At 25.4% G+C, this 24339-nt stretch overlaps 1 protein-coding gene across 3 annotated transcripts in view; it reads left to right on the top strand.

The window, feature by feature from the left end:
• Positions 1-24339, top strand: part of LOC136088756 (adhesion G-protein coupled receptor D1-like) — a 136641-nt gene that overhangs the window by 107046 nt on the left and 5256 nt on the right. For all 3 annotated transcript variants that reach the window (XM_065813373.1, XM_065813374.1, XM_065813375.1), the window contains 8 exons: positions 1067-1170; positions 3923-4031; positions 4142-4362; positions 4492-4558; positions 6424-6503; positions 6944-7070; positions 9572-9613; positions 19408-19533. In XM_065813373.1, the coding sequence (XP_065669445.1) occupies positions 1067-1170; positions 3923-4031; positions 4142-4362; positions 4492-4558; positions 6424-6503; positions 6944-7070; positions 9572-9613; positions 19408-19533 (876 nt within the window). The remainder of the gene's footprint in view (positions 1-1066; positions 1171-3922; positions 4032-4141; positions 4363-4491; positions 4559-6423; positions 6504-6943; positions 7071-9571; positions 9614-19407; positions 19534-24339) is intronic.

The following is a 24339-nucleotide window of genomic DNA, read 5'->3' as shown; positions in this document are numbered from 1 at the left end:
TATATATATATATATATATATATATATATATATATATATATATATATATATATATATATATATATATATATATATATATATATATATATATATATATATATTTATATATATATGTGTATATATATATATTTATAATTTTATTTATATATATATATATATATATATATATATATATATATATATATATATATATATATATGTATATAAATAAATTTAAAACTTAATTTTATTTTTTATTTTAATTAAATTAAAACCCGTCAAAACAAACGTTTTATTTTTATTTTAAATAAAAAGGAATATTTAAAACATGTAATTTAAATTCTTATCATATTTAATATTTTATGTATATATACTCATAATATTGTATTAATATTTTATGTATATAAACAGCAAAACAAACTTTTTATTTCAATCCTGAACAAAGTAATTTAAAAAACTCAACAACCAAACAAATGTTTTCTTTAAATTCTACATAAAATAAATACAAATAACCCAACTTTTTTGTTAACTTAAAAAATTTTTTTTTACAAAAAACCAATGGAAAAGCAAACGTTTTATTCAAATAAAATAAATAAATTTAAAAAGGCTAAGAGACCATTACGGATGTCAAATGTTTAACATGTTGTACAACTTTCTTAAGTTGTTTGAATAATTGCTATGATGTTACCTACATTAACTGAAAGAATGAGTAAAACATGCGAGGAATGCAGGTCATATTTTTTTTTTTAAGGTTTTTTTATCACATAGACTTAAGTAATAATAGTAATCTTATATAAAGCTAAATAAATATCTTTATTATGAAAATAAGAAAAAAACTCATGTAAACAACTATTTATTTCAAGGATGTTCTCAGTATTTATCTGTCTATTTAATTTTGTTTATTTAATTTTGTTTATGTGCTTCTGTACAAAAAGAACCATGACATACTATTATAATATGCCTAAACAAAATTATCAGAACTGTGAAGACAACAAATAATTATTTTAAATTAAGTATTTTGTTTTTTACAAGTAGTTTATATTGATTGTATCTAATATTTTCAATATCATGTAAGTTTTTTTTTTAGATTTCTAAAACTCATCAAAAAGCTCTAAATACCATAACTCTGATTTTTTCTGGACTTTCTATTTTTTTTTTAATTATTGGAATTATCATTATTCTACTGATATTGTAAGTTACTTTTATATTTCTTTGCTTTTTTAATTTTTTTAGTTAATGAGTATGATGTATATGTGTGCATAAAAACATTGTTTTTAATCAATGCGTGTTCATGAAAAATTGACTTTTATTCAATATGTTTTTTATTATTTTTAATCTTTTTATGCATTGTCAAAGTTTACATGTTCATTTTGCAACACCATTAAAATTTACACATTTGTTTTGATGTATCACGGAAGTTAACATAACTTTTTACTGTATCATTGAAGTTTACATGTTACTGCAAATTTTATAGATTTATTTTGCTCAATCTACTTTATTTTTTTTATTAAATGTACTAGACTTACTTAAAGTTTTATTGTCTTTTCTAGTACAATAAACATTAAGTCAACTTTTAAGTTTAGTAATATTAAGTTTATTGATAACTTTAAGTTTAGTAATATTTTTCTTTAAAATTATAAACTTTTAAGTTATTTCATATTTACCCAGAGTAAAAAAAAAATTTTTGCTTTTTTCTAATGTTTTTATTTATTATTTTTATGAAATTTTAAAAATAATGGTATTTGGCTAAAAAAGTTTCTTTAATTATTAGGAGCATTAGAATTTTTATTAATGATTAATGAAACTCCTATGTTAAAATTTTTTTAAATTTTTAACACATTTTTAGTTCCTTTTAGCTATGTAATTTATATGTTATCATATTTGTTTATTATTATTGTAAACTATATTATATGTTATAAAAGTTTATTTGTAATAATTTAATGCAGTTATTTTCAATGCAAACAAGTTTTAAAAGTAACCTATTACAATTGAGTAATAAATATTATTTTTCTACATATATTATTTATATATTAAATTTATTTTTAATTTTTAAATTTCTTACATTTAAAAAGTTAAAGCATTTTCAATATGACCTGAAGTTTGGAAACAAAAAATATATAAACATTGCTTGCTGTAAGCATCTTGTAAAGAAATCATGTACATCTTGTAAACAAACATGTATCATCATGTAAACAAATCATGTACCCTACTTCTTTATTATTAAATTATTTAAATGTTCACAAAATTTACTTATATTCTTTTAATCTTTTTGCTAACTGAAAATTTGTTACTACCTTACAACTGATATTTGGACAGCAAATAGTTTAAATGTTGCCTTCATAAGCATGACAGCACACTGGCTCAATAATGAATTTTCCCAACAGAGAGCAGTACTCAGAGTTATGCATTTTCTTGAAAGTCACACAGGAAAAAATATAAGTCAGTATTTACATAAAGGTTTGCTAAGTTTTGAAATTCCACACACAAAAATGACAATGAATATGTAATAAAAAGTTGGCTAAATTAGCAGATGCTAGAAACGCAGCAACATAATTTAGAACTTGAATCCTCTGATTTTGATTGTGAAGAACCCACAGTAAGTAACACAAATGAAGTGTTTGTGAAACCAGCGTATACGAAATTTAATGAATGTTTTTGGCTAGTTTTCAAACTGACAACTATAAATGAATGTGATTCGAATTTTTCAATTACTAAAGATAGCAAAAGGTTTAAAAGATCACACTCTAATGTGCAAATGATCAACATGGAGATTTTTGGATGTATTGGAGTATTTAAAACTCCCTCTTGTTCTGGAAAAAGAAAGTCCTCTTTTATGGTGGAAAAATTATGGAAACTCTTTAAAAAATTTAAAGAAAATAACCCAAAGGTTTCTTTCAGCACCACATTTTTCTGTTGAAAGTGAAAGACTTTTTGTACAGGTGGCAACATTTATGAACCAAGTAGAAACAGACTATCATTAGAAAGTAGTGAAAAATTAATGTTTATACATTATATTTTTTATCAGTTAAATCAGTTTAGTAGCAAGCTTGTAAGATACTTTCTCTGTTGAGAAATTTATTTATTTTACCACAGCAACAATAGGCATCACGTTTAACAAACTTAAGTTCAATAAAAAATCTTATTCGTTTAAATTCCTATTTGTTATTTTAAGATTAACAAATGGTGATTTTATAATATTAGATTTTTGTGATGAACTAAAATAATACTACAATTATTTTAGTTGAGTAATAATTTTGGTAAATCTATTATTCCATTTGGTCAGATTAAATTTATTCTGTATTGAAAATACATAATAAAATTTAAACCAAAACTGTATTGAAATTCATTTATAAAATCTAATGTCCTTCTATGTTTAATTGGTACGCTTTTTTTAATAAAAACTTTATCCATTTAAACCGTAGCTATGATACGAGTTAAATTTTATTTATATTTAGATAAATTTATGATGAATTCCAAATTTGCATTATTGGCCGAAAATTTGCTAAGGTTTGGCCGAACCAAACGTTCGGCAAAACAGCCGAACGTTCAGTTTTGCCGAACGTTCGGCGCATCCCTACAATAAAACCAACATCTACAGTAATAGAGTGGGTTTTTCCTATTGACTACAACAAAACTAAGAATTTGCTTGAATTTTGCAACTTTTTATGAAATTGTTTTTTTTAAATCACATATTTGAAAAAATAAAAATATAAATAATTGTTTTATTATTTTATATCAATGAGTAAAATATTTAATCTATTATCTTTAAAATATCATAATTATTTAATTTATTATCTATAAAATCTTATTTTTTATCTGGATATCCGGATCCAAATATTTGAAATTTTCAGTATTCAATATCCAAATAGTCAATATTGTCAGATAATTACAAACCCTTCACCTATGTTTCCTCTTATAACACATATATGAATGTTTTATTTAGAATAGGCTATAAAAAGCGTACAAAACACATTATTCACCTAAATTTGATGATTTCTTTGTTAATTGCTCAAACTGTTTTTGTTTTTGGAGTTGATGCAGTGAAGTATAAGGTATAATCAACATTACTGTTTAACAATATTTGTGAAATTAAAAGAAAATATTTTTTTACTATTATTGTTATTTTTTATGCATTCAGTGCTTTTGTTTATTTTATTTGCAGATTTTGTGTAAATCAGTTGCATACATTTTGCATTATTTTTGGTTAGCTACTTTCGGCTGGATGTTGATAGAAGGAATTTACCTTTATATTGTTATTTTAAAAGTTTTTGCCGAACCTAAAAAGTATATACGCATATACTTCTTAACAGCATGGGGAATTCCTTTATTTATTGTTGTTATTACAAATCTAGTTAACAAAAATGCCTATTCCGTTACTAACCAGTATGCTTATTCTTTTTATAGTGCTTTTACAGTATGTTTATTAAATTTATGTCTTTTAGATATTATTTTTATTTCTTACGTAACATAACACATAATATTTTATACCAAAAGTGAGTAATATATTTTTAGTTGCTGGCTTTCAAACTCATATGATACTGTATGGGCATTTCTTGGTCCTGTTTTAGGAATAATAGTGGTTAGTTAATCATAGCAATTATTTTACAATCAGTTTATTAAAACTATTACAATAACAAAGATTTAATATAATGACTAGTTAGTTATAAAAACGTTTAGATAATTAAAATAAAAGTTAATTAGAATTATTGTTTATTCATATAAAAACTAAATTATTATCATCATTACAAAATTATTATAAAATATAGTTAACTTATATTATGGTAATGTGTTTCTTTTCTATTTATTTGGGTTTGTTTAATTTTTTTCCTTAACTTTGTATAATTTGGTTTTTTCATTTGTATAATGTTAGTAGTATTTTTCACTAAAACTGCAAATTAAATATCAGCAAATTTTTTTTTTTTTATAATTTTTTTAAAAAGTATGCCTCAATAAGGTTTTCCTACTATTTCAGTATATATAGTAAAATATAACAAATTACCATTTTCTATAATAATTAAAATTTATGTTGCAAAACATTTCATACTTGCATAATTCCAAAAATGATGTATTGTATATTATTTGAACATTGAATTAGCATATATAAAAATGGCATATATATATATATATATACATAGCATATATATTTTATATAAAAAAAAAATCATATATAAAAAATTACAAGATTTGTACTACAACAAAAATTTTATTTTATTGGTAATTATTGAAAAGTTTCTATGCAAGTATTTTTTGAATGTGCAGAAAAATGCATACATTGTTATGATCTTCAAAAAATTGTTTTAATCAACTATGTTTTGCAGTATCATATCATGACTTTCACCTCATAAAACTTTAAAAACTACTCAAAAAAATTTACAATTGCAACCAATTGAAATCAAATAAATTCAAGTGAACTTTTTTATTTATATTTCTTTATAATTTTATAACAACAACTATTAGAATGTTTAATTATATATAACAAGAATCTATGCACTAAGTTTTGATTTCTCTGATGACCAAAGTATGCTAAAAATTTTGAATCTGACAAAACAAAAATTTAACTTTAAAAAAAGTAAAAGTTTTTTAACTTTCAGGTTTGATTTTTGAAAATTCATCTTTGAAAATCAGTTAAAAATTGTTGTAAAATCAATACATTTTAAAAAGAGTTAAAACAATTTTATTAGAACTGACTTATTCAGAAAAGCAAATATGTTAGCTTTTAACTGCACTTAACTTATTTATACTTTTGCCAAAGTATGAGGTGGTAGTTTATAATAATCAGTTAGTTGTGTATCTCAAAAGAAAAAAAGATATTAGGTTTTTGGTAAACTTAGTAATCCTGTGTGCAGTTGTTGCGTGTTTTTGTATTGACTGAAGGTATATTGAAGGCAGCTGTTGTATTGACTGAAGGTAAATTGTCAGCAAGTCTTCAAATTTTATGGAATTGGACTCCTATTCTATTTTTAGGTAGGATGTAAATTCAAAAGATGAAGGACAAAAAATCTAATTTGAAGCTTAGAAAAAACCTTAAAATTTTTTGATCATCTTTTATTTTATTTATAGCTTTATAAATATTATTAATGACTTTCTTCATTTAATTGTTTGATGGCTATTATTTGTAGCTTTCTTCATTTAATTGCTAAAACTTATCATTATTAAAAGCATTTAAAAAAAATACTTTGTGTGTTGTAATAAATACATTTTTCTGTACACAATCAGAACTTTGAAAATGTTTAACTAGCATATATACAAATAAGCATCAAACATATAATATATCTCAAAAAAAAAAGACTTCAATTTAATTTAACAAAGTATTTAACTTTATTTATGACTTCAACCTTGTTAATTAGTTTTATAGGTTAATTGCTAATTTACTCAGGTAACTATTATACGTTTTGTTAAATTTATGAAAGCTTATTAAAAGCTGTAAAATATTTTATATTATAGATAAATGGTTCAATTTTGCTAATGGTGTTGATACAAATAGTCAAACTCAATAACAGTAATAAACTTTCTAACAACTTAAGGTTACAATTATATTTCTATTGTTTACTTTTTTCTTTTTCATTTTTGGAATTATATTTTAAAAAAAACTTGTAATTTTCAAAGAAAAACACATACTTAAAAATAAGTTTTTAACTATGCACTGTTCTTAACTATAAATTAATAATCTATTAAATTTAGATACAAACATGTTGTAGCATGTAATAAATTTAGATACAAACTAGTTGTAACATTTAATAAATTTGGATACAAGCATATTGTAGCATGTAATAAATTTAGATATAATCATGTTGTAAGATGTAATAAATTTAAATACAACATGTTGTAACATGTAATAAATTTACATACAAACATGTTGTAATGTTTAAAAATGAATATTTTATATTTATTTATAAACCTTAATCCTAATTCTTTTATCTTTTAATTAAGAAGTATTATTCTAAAGTTAACTCTATTTTGTTAGAGCTGGTTTTCGATCTTCCATTATTTTGCTGCCGATTCTTGGTGTGACTTGGATTTTTGGATATCTTTCTTTTGGAAGTGAAACTCTTTTTTTTCAATATATTTTTGCTGTATTAAATTCTGCTCAGGTATCTTGTTTGTACTTTTTTAATATATTAAAGTGACAATTAGACAAGCAGTTACAATTAAACAGTGAAGTGACAATTAGACAAGCAGTTACAATTAAACAGTGAAGTGACAATTAGACAAGCAGTTACAATTAAACAGTGAAGTGACACTTAGACAAGCAGTTACAATTAAACAGTGAAGTGACACTTAGACAAGCAGTTACAATTAAACAGTGAAGTGACAATTAGACAAATAGTTACAATTAAACAGAGAAGTGACAATTAGACAAGCAGTTACAATTAAACAGTGAAGTGACAATTAGACAAGCAGTTACAATTAAACAGTGAAGTGACAATTAGATAAGCAGTTACAATTAAACAGTGAAGTGACAATTAGACAGTTACAAACAGTTCAGATTTAGAAAACTTGATCCTGTTATTATCCTTCAATTAAAATTTTTAATTTTAATTGAGCAATGACAAAAAATCTAATTGATGTAAGACAATTGTTTAATTTTTTAATAATACATTCCTTTAACTTTACTCTGGTTATTTGACTACTTGACTTGATTTACTTGACTTGATTATTTATTTGTACTGATGTTCTTAACTAAGTTATCTATAAAGCATAAGTTTGAAAAGATAGGATTTCTGATCAAAAAAAAATTAAAAAGAAGCAAAAGGGGAAATTTATAATGGCTGACAGTGGAAGGAGTTAAACAATTAGTGGACAGTTGGCGGAATCAAACAATCAGGGGAAATTGGCGAGTCAAAAAATTAGGTAACAGTGAAAGGAGTCAAGCAATCAGTAGACTGTGGAATGAATTAAAAAATTTGGGGACAGTTAAAGGAGTCAAACTATTAAATATAAATGGAAGGAGTCAACCAATCAGTGCGAAGGCAAAAAAAAGATAATAATAAAAATGTTTATGCAAAACATTTTATCAAACTTAAAACAGAATTTTAATTTAAAAAAAATATTTTTTCAAATTTAAAACATTTTATCAAACAAAAATACTTTATCAAACTTTAACAGAATTTCATCTTGCAAAAAAGATGTGTGAAAGAAATTTACAGACAGTCAAATTCTTAAGATACTATTTATTATTAATATATTATGAATTATATTTTCATAATAATTATTTTAAACTATAACTGATTTTCAACAATTATTAAAACATATTAAACATATTAAAATAATTTCAATAATAATTGTTATTTTTGCAAAAATGAAAATAATTGCTTTTATAATAATAACTTTATGACAAAAAATTTGAAAAATGAAAATAATTGCTAACTTTTCAAAATCAAATACTTGGGTAACATTCCAAATCCAAATAAAAATCAAAATTGAATTGAATGTCAACAAATTTTGTTAAAACCACATTTTTTGTTTAGATTAAATCTTAAACTTTAAGATTTTTTATATTAACTAAAGTTGCATATGCAAAGTAATATGCATTCACTTTTGTGCATGAGATAAGTACGAGATAAGTACATAAGTTGAGATAAGTACATTTTCTAATATATTGAGATAAGTACATAAGTTGAGATAAGTACAGTTTCTAATATATTGAGATAAGTACATAAGTTGAGATAAGTACAGTTTCTAATATATTGAGATAAGTACATAAGTTGAGATAAGTACAGTTTCTAATATATTGAGATAAGTACATAAGTTGAGATAAGTACAGTTTCTAATATATTGAGATAAGTACATAAGTTGAGATAAGTACAGTTTCTAATATATTGAGATAAGTACATAAGTTGAGATAAGTACAGTTTCTAATATATTGAGATAAGTACATAAGTTGAGATAAGTACAGTTTCTAATATATTGAGATAAGTACATAAGTTGAGATAAGTACAGTTTCTAATATATTGAGATAAGTACATAAGTTGAGATAAGTACATTTTCTAATATATTGAGATAAGTACATAAGTTGAGATAAGTACAGTTTCTAATATATTGAGATAAGTACATAAGTTGAGATAAGTACAGTTTCTAATATATTGAGATAAGTACATAAGTTGAGATAAGTACAGTTTCTAATATATTGAGATAAGTACATAAGTTGAGATAAGTACAGTTTCTAATATATTGAGATAAGTACATAAGTTGAGATAAGTACATTTTCTAATATATTGAGATAAGTACATAAGTTGAGATAAGTACAGTTTCTAATATATTGGCATAACATTATTTTTCATTAAAAAATTAAAGTATTCTATTCATAGATATATTTCTAGAAGGAAAAAGTAGATTTTTTCCCAGACAGAAAAAACTAAATATTTTAGACCGAAAAAGTTCAAACCCTTTCTAGCTTAAACCTTTCCTGTAAAACTAAACTAGGTCAAAATTAAGTAAAATTAAAATACGATAGCTTTAAATTAATCTTACAAATGTCACTGACTGATCAACAAAATGTTTAATTTTTTATACTTTATTTTTGTGCAATACAAATTTTAATTTAATATTACAAATGAATTTTATATAAATATTTGAACAAAATATTTTTTAGGGTTTCTTGCTTACTTTATTTCATTGCTTTCTTAATGAAGAGGTAATTATAATTTTTTTTATTTCTATAAATGTTGTTATTTGTATTTAGTTTCATTTTAAGTCATAGAAAATAAAAAATTTGACATTACTTTTGACATTTTTTTATGTTAAAAAAACTTTTATGATTTTCTGAAACAAGTATTAGATTTCAACAGTTACCTAAATTTAAACCTCAAAATCCTCTATAATTTATATAGATACATATTTGCTAACTTTTTTTGCTGAAAAAAATTAAGAATAACAAAATAAAACGATAAGACCCTTGATATTCAGTTGATGTATGAACTGAAGTTATAATATGTATACTAGCTGTGTGGACCCATTAAAATCTTGTTAAGTCTATTCCACACTGACCATTCCAAAATCATGTCTTGGCCTGCCAATAGTCCAGATTTTAATTGCAAAAATAATTTGTGGTCTTGGTTTGATCGCAATCTTGGTGGAACTGGAATAGAAGATCTGGACCAGCTTAAAGAACAAGAAACAAAGTTACTGATAGAGTTTCAAAAGACATTACTCAAAATTTAGTGAATTCAACGCCGAAATGAATTAATGAATGTTTAAAAGCTAAAGAGTTGTCGACAAAATATTAGTTTTTGTTTTTTCACGGTTTGTAAATTTTTTTATTATGGATTTGTTGATTTAGTTGTTGTGGTTTATTTAAACACTTTTTTTTTTGAAACATAAGAGCACTTGTTTTCAATATTTTAGTTTTAAATTTTTTTTATTATTATTTATAATAAGTTTATATTTTGATTATTTGATTTATTTCAGTAAAAATAAAATTTAAGAAAAATCCTCCTTTTGTTTTTAAAATATTTCAAACTTATGTTATAATTAACATGATGGGTTGTTATTAATGGCCAATACTGTATACATATATTTTGTACTTAGCTAGGCAATACAATATCATGTTTAAATAGGGATCTGTGAGAGTTTCAGTACATACATCAGTCAAAGTATGTGCTGTAGTCTATATAGTATGGGTTGGCCACAGCACAATCAATTTTCAATAAAGATGTCTCTAAAACCAAAGCTTTTTATTTCAAACTTTTTTCAAATTAAATAAGACAATAATTAGCATTTTGATGTAATTTTAAAGGACTTGATGGCTTTGCAAGAGTTTTGAGTAGATTGATGCCATGATTTTGTGAATTTCACAAGAATATTTCTCTTAAGAACATTTTTTTGTTGCAAAAAATTAATGCAAAATGTCTGACACCAAGCTCCATTATTCTCAGTTTACCAAATTTCATATTTTTTTTAAAATATAAAGGCTTAGAAACTTTTGAAAAATCTTGAAAAGTGTCATTCACAAAGGCAAGTCTAAAATTCCATCTCAAGTATGAAGATTTAATCAATTGAATCTGATGGCAACACTCTTCCTTTTGTCCTTAAGAATGGTGTTAATACATTGTTAGACATCACTCCAGCTCATTTAGCTAAAAAAAATTTCTTATAAACTCCTATACTGTTTGCAATCCAGACAATATACCTGTCATAGTCTTTCAAAAGTGTTTCCCAGAACTTTTTTTTCTCTAAATTATCTAATATCTCTCTTCTTCTTTTATCTCTTATATTATCTCTTCTTTTCTTTTTGAAATAGAGAAGTAGTTTGATTGAGCAAAACGTTTTTTAGATTATTAGATAGTGGTAGTGATAGTAGAGAGTGGTCTTCTTCATGACTAACAAGAGAACTTCATACCAAAGCTTGACACAATAGATCTTATCTGCAAATTTTTCTCATATATATATATATATATATATATATATATTTATATATATATATATATATATATATATATGTATATGTATATGTATATATATATATATATATATATATATATATATATATATATATATATATATATATATATATATATATATATATGTATATATATATATATATATAAGCATATAAAAGCTCACTAGTTTTGTTTATCTTTATAGCATACAACTTTTTAAGAAAAAGAAGCAAAAAAAGAAGAATAATGAAAAAAAAGATTGCTATCCTATCCCAAACCCAAAGTCATTATAGGATACTTCTTTGCGGCAGCAGGCTTTAAAATAGTTGGTATGTGTGCTGAAGCCCTCAGCAGCATGCTGTTTCAGTGTGACATCACAGGGCTTATCTAAACATGCATTTATTGTTATATATATATACATATATATATATATATATATATATATATATATATATATATATATATATATATATATATATATTGTAGTCAAAAGAGACTTCTATAGTAAAAAAAGTCTCTTTCAAAAACATTTAAATTACTTTAACAATAAAGCTACATTTTAGTGTCGTCTAAAAGTCAAAACAATTAAAATAATGCGGAAGTATATTAAGTTTTATCGGTTTTTTTAAAAACCGCAATAATAATGACTAAAAAGTTTTTTTAATTAATAGTGTTTTTATTTTAGAAATGCAACTCTAGGATCCCGAAAATCTGTTTTTACTTCTTTCTAAAAACATAATTTAGAATATGTTATGGGTTATAGTTCATTCCATTGCCAATTGGACCAAAATTTTAGGATTTCAACATGGACCACCTCAGATTTTAATCAAATTTGGTGGGTTGGTTTATGTCAATGAGAAAAGCAATTCCTAAAAATTTTAGCCTTAAATCTTTTGTGGTTCATGAGATATTGTCATTTAAGGTTTCTGATTTTTCAAAAAATAATAACTTTAGTAGCAAAAATTTGTTTTGTTCATACTTTAAAGCTCTATATTTTAAAAACAAAATTTCAGAAAACCTTCTAATTTTTTTTATTGTCTACAACTTTAGACTTTATTTAATAAAACTTTGACTTTGAATTTTCGAATGTCACATTTTATTCATAACTGCTACCTAAACATCCTAAAAAATTGTTTGCAAATATAGAAAGATGATTTTTGATGAGTCAATATACAAAATCTGCAATTTAAGAAATGAAAAGAGTTTTTTAGTTTCTATAAACGGCTTCCAAATTTTCAGAAATTTACTGATAAGATACAATTCAGTAAAAATTAATGGACTCTAAAAAATGACTAAAACTTAAACCACCAGTAACATTGATTTTAATAAGAATTTTTTTTCTTCTGATTTCATAAACTTTGTTACAGTAATTTAAGAAAAAAAAAATTACAAAAGCAGAACTATGAAATTTGCACAAAATGTATTAAAAACAAAAAAATATTGATGTACTTTAGTTTGTATTATATATTGTAATACAAAGTATGTATATATGTAAAAGTATTTCATGTTAAGTACTAGAAATAAGTCTTAAATTAAGCCTGAATTAAACTAAGGTTTTAAATAGCTCTAGTACCTCCTTACCCCACCCCACCCCCCTCCTCTATCTGTCCATTAACTTTTGAACATGCCTGTTTTTGCTCAGAACTCAGAAAAAATTGTAATTGAACATTTCTTCTTACACAGTGTATCTGGTTTTATGTCTGGTGCATGAAGTGTCTTTATGCAAAAACACACTACTGAATATATATACTTAAAAGCTGTGACATAAAAGACAACCAAGTCATTGTTCTTTTTAAATTATTTTATATATAAAATTTATCATTTCTTATTTATTTATTGTTCCAAAACTCATGGAAATCTTATTTTATATTTTAAAACTTGTATTTAAATATATCTTTTTAGGCACTAATTAAAAATAAATAGGAATTGCATCATTAGATCTCAATGTTAATTTAGATCTAATGATGCACTTTACACACTTACTCCTTTTTTCCTAAACACAGCATGGAAGAAGCTTTAATCATTGGCAAAAAGCCAACAATAAATGTGATATAATTCCAGAACTCTTCTAGTGAATGATTTTATTAGAAAAGCTTGACATCAAATAAACCAATCATTACCTGGTCAAAAATCAAGTAGCATATTTGAAGCATCTAAAAATAACATTACCAAGTAATCATATTTTAGCATTACTAGACTTTACTGAAAGTTACTATTTTTTAATTCAAGATGCAGAACAAGGTTTCCATTGGAACAACAGTCGAGCAAGATTGCATCTTTTTGTTATTTACTATATGGAAAAAAATAAGATATAAATTAAAAGTGTTTGTATCATCTCAGATCATTTGCAACACAATACAAACTCAGTTCATTGTTTCATTTATGAAGTTATAAAACATTTAAAAGAGTTGATGCCATACTTTAACCATTGCATTTATTTTTTTGATGTTCACATTATAATAATTATAGAAGTATATCTAACTTATGTCACCATAAACAAGATTATGAGGTATCTGCAGAATTACATTTTTTTGCTACATCACATGGAAAGAGTTCTTACAGTGATGTTAGGGGCTCTGTTAAAAGGTTTATAGCACAGGCCAGTTTACAATTACTTCAGATCTTATCAATTCACCTGAGAAAATGTATGATTGGTGAAGACAAGATATCAAAAAAATACATTTTCGATAGATTTCAAATGATGTTTCAAATTTAAAAGATTTGATGTTTATATTGATTGTTAATTACATAATTTTTTTTTTTTTACATAACTATAATAATTATTTTATTATTTTATTACATAATTATAGTAATTATTATTTAACTTGTACATTATGTTGACATAGCAACTAACTCTTATAACTTGGTATGAGTTGTAATCTAAATTTAAACATGATAATCAGATAAAAGTTAAATAAATTAGGAGACCTGAAAAAATGTATGATTGGTGTAGACAAAATATCAAAGGAGTACATTTTCAATAGATTTCAAATGATGCAATTTTATTTGATTGCATAACATTTAAATTAAACGACTGTTATGCTACTTGTTCAACAAAGAAACAAGAAGCCACCATTGTTTTATACCACAATTATTAACCATTTTACAGATGGGTGTCATTTGACAATATGTATACTCATGTAAACGTTTCTACAATACGTCTGCTTCATCAGGAAATAATATAGCATGTGTTTATGATGCAAAATATTTTATAGGTATTGTTATGGAAATATCAGAAAAAAATTAAGATATTCTTATCAAGATCATGCATTCTGTTTCCTTTTACATGGCTACATTAAGAAGATATATGCTAGTTTCCAGTAACTCTCGTTTTATGCATAATTTCATCTTTAAAAGTTAAGATGTTATGAATTAGCATATTTATTTAAAAGATGTTTGATATTTATATTGATTCTTAATTACATAACAATATTTTTTATTACATAATCAACTTGTACTTTGTGTAGACGAGTCAAATAACTCTTATAACTTGGTATGAGTTGTAATCTAAATTTAAAGATGGTAATCAGATAAAAGTTAAATAAATGGGGAGGGGTGGAATAGTGAAGGGATTGGGAAAAATGTTGCAAAATTTATAGTCCATATTAAATTTTAATGAAATTAGACTAAACATTTTTCTCTTCATTTTTACCTAATAAGCTAATTATAAACTTTACATGCAGTCTTTTTACCTAACATTACAAACTCAATGTTTTACTATCTAACATTACAAACTAAATGTTTTACCATCTAACATTACAAACTCAATTTTTTACTATCTTTATAAATTTTGGAACCATTTATTATTAAAAACATTTTTTTTTTATAAACATTAATATGCCTTCTTCAATAGTCATTTATTAAAGATTGAAAAAAAAAAAGAGATTGGAAATTGACTACTTTAACATTTTCCACTGTAAAAATGGTATGTATTGAAAAATTAATTAAATAAATACAGTTAAATTTGAAACATGACTCAGAGTTTCATGCTTTACGAGATCATCAGACGTTACAAACTGTATTGACAAAAAAAATAAAAAATACAGTGCATAGTGAAAACATTTCAATAAAGTTAAAATGGCTAAAAATATAATTTTTGTTTTTGTCTTTAAATCAGATTATGGAGGCAGCGAGGGTGAACACATATCCAGAGGAACCCCGAAGGCGTCAATTGGATTTTTAAAGTTTCAAAATATTTTTTTTACGAAATATAAATTTATTGACAGAATTTAACTTTCATCAAATAATCTTTTGTTGTCTGAAATTTAAGTTCATGTAAAGTTTAAAACCCACTCATTTTGGGGAGGAAAATTAAAACCTGTCAATAAATTTAACTTTAGTACAAAATAGTTGAAAAAAAAAAATTTATCAACTCCCTCTTACATTTACTTACAATTAATTTCCTCTTACATGCAGGATAACTTTTTAGGGTATTCTTCTTTCCAGGCTCCAATGATTGGAGTCCAATCACCAAAGTTTTTTTTAATTTTTTTTTTTTAAATATTTTTTTAATAAATTTACATACTAGACAAACAACTATAAAGTTATACATTTTAAACAGTTCAGAACTTTATTTATCTATATCTTTATCTAATTCTAAATTATCATCAACATTTTTAACATACAAATATATTTCATATAAGACATTAATTTTATCTGATTTCATGTCAGATGAGTTTTCTCTGCTATATACTGCTATATACTGCAAACAAACCTTTAACTTTTTCTAGGAGACACAAAGATTTCTTATTTTTTAATCAATTAATGAGGTTGAACTTAAGGAGATCAGAAATATGTTTGAATGAAAGTTTCTCTGTTTTTTTTCTATGCATAGTGTTCATTATCAAATTTCCAAATTTTATGTACATATTCTTTTCTCATTAAACCAAGTGAAACTAGTGAATTAATGATGGTTTTACCAGCATGTGCTAATACTTTGTAAATGGAAGCTGCAATCTTTGAACCAGTCGTATGCTTTTAAGAATTTCTTACATGCATAGTTGCAGTATTTATTAATTCAGAATCAATGAGGTCTTTGCAATTGATTGCAATTAGAATGTTATGTTAATCAAATAAGAATTAACTCATCTATTTCTAAAGTTTTGATGAGTAATAAACGCTTAAGATCACAGATGTTTGCAACCACACTTCTCAGGATAGCTAGTTGGCACTTCAGACTAAAAAATATCAAAATATGGTACAAATTGGATTAGTTTTGTGATTATCCATCAAAGTTGAAATTTACTACTTTTGTAATGAGTTTTTTACTTTCAATGTATAAAAATTGTTGTAGCAACGTTTTCAGGAAATTTTTGTGACTTTCATTGTTTACAGCCTACGTATTATCTTTCTAATGATGTGTATATTGTCTATTTTTCATTGACATATATATTACTATAAAAAATAATACCATGCATCTTAAGAATATTAATCTAAAATACATTAAATACCTATCTTCAAGAAGCCACAACCATTAACTTTGTCATTAACTTTTGTTAAAATTTCATAAGTTGGAAAATTCTTAGTGAGGGTGAGGTAAAAAACTCACTATCAGTCATTTTGCTTGTAGTAAGTTACTTTCTTAATTTTGAAAGGCTTTTATATATTATATATTAGTACATGTAAAATACATATGTAGTACATATAAAAATATGTATTTATTTTGTATATATACTTTATTTGGCCTTTTTTTTTTTTTTTTTTTTTTTTTTTTCTAGTTTTATTATTTATTAAATGCAAGTAATTTTTAATTTTACATGTCTTAAATATAGCAGTTCTAAGTTTGAAAAGATGACATGTTTTAATTATAGCAATTCTCAGTTTGAAAAGGTGGTTAAACAGTAACATTGTAAAAATATTTAAAACATTTTAAAACCTTTTTGTCATTTAAAATAAATAAAAAATTCAAAAGCCATTTTCACACCTCCCTACAACAGTGTTTATGTTTTAAAAAAGTACACATACCCAAATTAAGTTTTTCTAGCGAGGTATGATTATAGTGTACACAAAAAAGTATTTCACAAAATTTGAATAAAAACAAAAACAAAGGTTTTTGGTTCAAAAAACCTTTGTCAGATGATTGAAAACTCCTTGAATCATAAAGCAGGAGAAAAATTAGCTGCAGATCAAATTAGAGAAAGGTTTGAAGAATCAGAAATTGTATCCCTTAAAATAGGGTGATCATTTACAGTTTAAAAAAGATCAATAAAGCCTACTGCAGAACGAAGATTTGATGACCATTAAGGTTGATAGAAAGTTGTTTGGTTCTGATATGGATGCAATATCAAAAGCAATATGAAAATCAATAAATGCTGGGTTTAAAGAATTCATGGTATATAAAAATGGGTCTTTTGTGGAGTTCTTCTCAGCAGTAGACCTTGATTTCTATAATTCAGAAACTGAGACTTTAATTGTGCGACCTGTTGTTCTTGTTAAAGATGTAGAAGAACTCACCTGGAAAATGATTGAAAAAAGAAAACAAGACACTTTTAGTGTTAAGGTGAAATTATTTGTTGGTGGCAGTGGAGGTTTCTATAAGCTTGGAATTGGTACTGTTGATGTGGCAAGTTACTTTAGTGATGATATCACCAGGAGATCAAACTATTCCAAGGAAATTTGTCCAAACTTGAAAAAAGAAACATCCGTTGATCAGACATTACTCTTAGAAACAGTCCCAAATAATCAAGAGAATAATGACAACTCGGCTGTCTTTTTCAAAAGTATTGGCTTTAAAATATTCAGTTTAAAATTTACGCTGATTTAAAACTACTTAACTTGATTTTGGGGCTTCAAAACCATACTTCAAAGTATCCTTGTTGTTTCTGTAATAAGAGTACAGATTGTGTAGATTGGCTTTACTCTGAAAGAGATAAACAAACCTTTGGATCAATTAGAGAAATCTTGCTTGGAAACATAGATGTAATTCTGACTCATCGCTGAAAGAAAAAACTATATTCAGTGTACGATTACATTTTAAAGAAAGAACATATTTATGGAAAAAAAGCAATTTACAAAAAAAAAATTGGCAAACAAATAGGAAATGATGCAAGAATACTGACCCTGTTTTATGAGGGGTTAGAACCAAGAATATTGAACTTTGTCTAAATATTCTTTTGCAGTCATTTTATTTAACTCAACTCTGAAAACCTGGCTTCAAACACTACTCTTACCAACAACAACAAAATTATCTGGGCATCAAAGAGAGACAAGCAAAGATACAGGTTTCTACTGGCCATCAAGGAGAGACAAGCAAAGATAAAGGTTTCTACTGGGCATCAAAGAGAGACAAGCAAAGATACAGGTTTCTACTACATCTTGTATTGTTAACACCATAAATTTATATGCAAAAGCAGTTAAGGAAGATCATTCTAATATCTTTGGACACCTCTCTTTTCAAACTATACTACACTGTATCTAAACATTTTTTACATGATAGTATCCCATGCTATAAATGAAACAGGATAATGAAAGTGGTTTTAATAACTTTTAGGTATATGACTGGCCTAGGAACTCTCTAGGACTCAACCCTAAAACCCATTGGAATTATATGAAAAGGCTGAAGAAGTATCCATCATCATCAAGTATCATCTGGTAATGAAATTGCACATAGCAAGAGACAAATGACAGATTAAGTATGTTGTAAAAATGAAAAATAAATAATAAGAAAAATCATTTTATTGCATTTTTTTTATTTGACAAATATACTTTTTTTACATGGTTTTTTTGTTGTTGTTGTTGTTGTTGTTTGTTTGTTTGTGTTTTTTTTTTGCGTCAGCTGTATTTAAATTTTAAAAAACAATTTGGAAGTTTCCCTGTCAAATACTTTTCAAAAAAATTTACGAACTTTACTTGAAATTTTCATTTTTCATTTTTTTTAATAATTAGATGACAGGTCAACATAAACAAAACTTTAATTCAGTTATCAGTCACCTGCAGCTTTTCGAGTTTAAATTTCACTATTTGAATCTACTTATTTAAATTTCTAGCCCATCGTGTCTTGATTTAACTTTTAGCATTATTTACTTATTTATACTTAATTTTAAATTTACAGATTTGGACTAGTTTCAAACGTCGTTTGTCAGTTGTATTTTACTCTTCAAAGTTTTCAGATATAAAGTTTGAAAATCCACTTTTGAGTCGCACATCTTACAATATTTCATGTGCTCAACAAAGTATGGTAAGTTCTATATTTTTCAAAAGTATTTTTTGAAAAGCATGGAATGGCTCCCACGCTCTCTTTTTTCTTTTAATAAATTTTTTTTTCTTTTAAATTATTTATTAATGAATGATATAATAATTTAATACTGGTTTTTATTAAATCTCTAATACAATAGTAACAACAGGCTGTAATGTTTCAGAAAATTTTGTTTGTAAAAAAAAAAAAAATTGTATAAACTTATAATTTTTAGTATATTAAAAAAAATGAGCAACATAAGGCATTAATATAAAAGGATTAAACAAATTTAAATAGAATAAAATATGTCTTTGTAATTTTTTATTGGTAAGGGTTTAAAAATTTTTGGCTTTTTTTTAATGGTCTACTGATCTACTGGTCTAGTTCTATTTTTTGGTTGCAAAAAGTACATTCTCATTAAAAATAACTTATATAATATATCAGTATTATATCAATATTCAGTTATATATATATATCAGTAATATATCAATACTCAGTTAATTAACAGTAAATTTGTCATAATAAAAAAGCTTATTTTGTTTCTAGGATAAGTTAAGTTTTTATTATTTGGGACTGGATATTAACAATATTTGGGACTGGATATTAACATAATTTGGGACTGGATATTCTGTGTAAACTTATTTAGAAATATTAGTAATTTTTCAGAAATACCAACTTATTGCTTTGAATTATACATTTAAAGAATTTATGTTTAAAAAAATAATTTTTTCTTGCTGAACAGTTTTAAATGCATACTTTGCGTAAATTTTTTTTTTTTTTACTTGTACTTGTTGTTTTCTTAATTTATCTATTTGATTCTTTTACATATATTTGTTATTAGTTATTATATATATGTTTTATACATATGTTGTTGTATAAATGCTATTACATATATGTCATATTTTTTTTTTTTTGCGTTATTTTAGATGCTAAACTTGTTGTGATTTTTAGGCAATAAATTCACTGCAAATGTTTAAATTGCGTAAGCAAAATACAAATTACTATATACAAACAGTTTAAATATAAAGCCAGATCTCTTTAATTAGCTCATCTTAAAAAAAAGAAACATCTTAAAAAATCTTCGATTCTAAAATCTTTTAAAATGACATGTTGTACTCAAAGTACTTATTATTTATTTACTCAAAAGATCACATTGTCTTTTGTTTTAGATGGAAAAAAAAGTTTAAAAAATGATGTTTTGGTGCTACTAACATCCTCCTTATCCATCAATATATTTGATAAAATGAATACCAACTTTTTTTAGCAGGAGTTTCAGTATCTTTTTTATTTTGACTTGATTTACAGAGTTACCTATGCTGTTGAGGTTACTTGCTTATGCTGTCAAGGTTACATACCTATGTTGTCGAGGTTACTTACCAATTCATATTCAACATGCTCTTTTTTACTTAATATGTTTCTTTGTTTATAATTATATTACAATTGTTAAAACTATAATTTTTTAACAAGTTAAAAAAAATGCCTTTTTAAAAATTAGGGTGTATATATGTAAATTTTTTACATATAAAAATTAGGGTGTATATATGTAAAAAAGCCAACATTACATAGTTTTAGAACTTTTTTTTAATTAATAATACGGATCCATTAAATGTTCAAGGGTCTTGAGACACCCCTTAAAATATTTTTATTTCAAAAAAATTCAGTGTTATTTTATCATATAGAAAATGCTAAAGTTGCCTATATTTTTTAAAAATCTTGTTTTTTTGTCTCACCCTAATATACATGTTGTTAACCTGTAAGCTTAGAGTTGTTACATGTTGTTAACTTGTAATACATGTTGTTAACTTGTAAGCAGGAAAGTTACTTATGATGACTAGTTTGATGAGTACCTGAAACACCCTGAAGCTAACACCCTGAAGCTACTCCAGTAACTTCTAAGATGTCACAAATTTTCATCCTTGGTTCTGTATTTTTTTCTCTTCTATAATAATGATCTTACTAATAATTAAACATCTAGGGTGGTCTTATTTGCTGACAACTCAACTGTATACTCCAGTTATTTATTGTAAACCTTATTAATAATAACAATGTTACTGAGTTTTCTACTTTAGCATTGACTTTTTATGAAAACCTCTACAATCCATTACAAAGTTAGCATCTGCTAAGGTAAGGTAATTGATAATTATTGTCAGTAAACAACTGAGTTTTATATGGATTAAAATTCACCAGCAGTTATCCACTGTTATGCCCACCATTTTCCTTCTCCTAATTTCAGTCTCTTTCTCTATAAACTTCATATTTATCCTTGTAATAAATACTGTTGTCAAATTTGGGCTGGTTCTTATAACAATGTCAATTCTAGACAAGATCCAAAAACGTTTTGTAAATGTAGTAAGACATGCTCAAGCTGCCGAGGATGAGCCTCTGTTTTATTTTTGTGAGTTTGTATATCTTTTTTTTTTTCTACCATCGCACAGTAATAGTCGATCAAAAATCGATGCTCAAGCTGCCGAGGATGAGCCACTGTTTTATTTTTGTGAGTTTGTATATCTTTTTTTTTTTCTACCATCGCACAGTAATAGTCGATCAAAAATCGATTACAAAAGTTTTGTAAAAGTATACTATTAACTATTTATCATGAAAGATTTATAAAGGCTACATCACTAAACAACAATTTTAGTGTTGCCCACTCCCTCTTCCAGGTATAATAAAGTTTAAACTCAGACTTCGTGTGAGCTCATTGTATTTGTTTTTTACGCTTCTTGTCAAACACAACTTTTAAAAGTATTATTTAAGCTTGTATGCTGTAAAACCTTTAATAAATCACGATGAACGTTGAAGAAGAAGGTATGTACATACAAAATAAATGTATAGTTTCTTCATTTTACTTAACAAAGTGAGATTTTTTAAAATATATATTCGAGACTAAAATTGTTAGATTTTTTTTTGTAAATACTATATTCAAAATTGTTTTCGTATATGAATTAAGCCGAATTTAGCAAAGATTTTTTATGTAACTTAAACATTAGTTATTTTAGTTAGCATTTTTGAAATAAAATGTTCCACATAAATCTTCCATTTTTTAAAATTTAATTTTGATTAAATAATACGACAAAAACGTTGTCTTTTGAATAAAAACTTATTTCATTTTTTTTTTCAGAATCCCAACCAATGGTGAAAGAGATGACTAGAAAAGAACTCTACGATGTTATGAAATAATGCCCAAAGAAAAAAATTGATGACGAATTTGTGTTTTTAGAAGATCATCTCAAAATTATTACAAAATGTACTGAAAATGAACAAAGTTCACTAAAAAACGCCTTAAATACTTTCAAGTTTCATTTTAAACAAAAATGGATAGCTGCTAACTACAAAGAAGAACGTTTTTTGAAGCACAATGAACTATGGCTCAATGCTATCATAAGTTTACCCACCTGTATAATAAAAAGGCCTGGTCGACCATCAAATGATTTCAAGTTGTTGAGTTCGCCAAGCAAGAGACGTAGAACAAAAGCTTTGAGAGACCAAATATCTTATGCACAACTAACCTATGCTGCCCAATTGAGTCAGCGTGATGCAGGACATAGTGATGCGTCTAGAATAATGAAAGATATTAGCTGCTCACCGGAAAAGGCAAACAAACATAGAGAAAACTTCAATTCCATTCAGACGAATGTTTTAAAAAAACACACACCATCGGAAGCATTATCAATTTTTGTGGAAGCCAATATGACAAGGAGACAATATGAAATAATTCATGCAGCTAATAAAAATATTTATCCATGTTGTTCGCTTTTGAAAGAATCAAAAAAACAATGTTATCCTCCACAAGAGTCAAATGACAGTTTCAGAAACATGTTGTGAAATTAAACTACAAGATATTCTAGACCACACAACTAGACGCTTGTGTGAATATTTAGATGAAGTTTTGGAAACCTTAAACAAAGAAGAAAGAAGCAATTTAGAAATGTTATCAAAATGGGGTTGTGATGGCTCACAGCAGCAAACATTTAAACAAAAATTCCAAAATAGTACTGATAGTGACTCTAACATTTTTCAAAGTTCATTTGTGCCTCTACAGCTTATATGTCATATTGGTAGCCAAAAGATTATTTGGCAAAACCCTGTGCCCTCTTCTACAAGGTAACCATAAAAAAAATTAACCATAAAAAAAAAAGATAATCTAGATGCCCTTAAATTTGGTTTATCGATATCGCATACAAGGATTAGGTTTTTTGAATCTTTACTACATTTATCTTACCACATTCCCATAAAAAAATGGCAAGCGAGAACACAAGATGATAAAATAATTTTAGCTGAAACAAAAAAAAACATTTAAAACAAATTCAAAGAGAAAATGGGGCTGCTGGTGGATATTCCAACTGCAGGTTTTGGGAATACTAATGATGGCAATACATCAAGAAGATTTTTCTCAGATCCTCAAACCTCATCCTGCATTACAGCAGTTAACATTGGACTTATTAAAAATTGTAGTATCATTTTGGAAACCTTGTCAAGTGGATATAAAATAGATATCAAAAAATTTTAAAAGTTTGCAGAACTGACAGCAGAACTTTATGTTGAAATTTATGGATGGTATTCAATGACTCCTACAATGCACAAGATATTGAGACATGGTGCCACAATAATTGATCAAGCTATATTGTCTATTGGTCAATTATCGGAAGAGGCGGCTGAGGCTCGAAACAAGCACTTCCGTGATTATAGACAGAATTTCTCGCGGAAATTTTCAAGAGAAATTTGTAATAGGGATATCATAAACAGACTGTTAAGTTCCGATCCTTTGTTGAGCAGTTATTCTTGAGCAAAGAGGCTCAAGAATAAAAGAAA

The sequence above is a fragment of the Hydra vulgaris genome, chromosome 12 (assembly GCF_038396675.1).
Source record: "Hydra vulgaris chromosome 12, alternate assembly HydraT2T_AEP".
NCBI classification, from domain to species: Eukaryota; Metazoa; Cnidaria; class Hydrozoa; order Anthoathecata; family Hydridae; genus Hydra; species Hydra vulgaris.
This window is presented reverse-complemented; position numbering and strand designations above follow the sequence as displayed.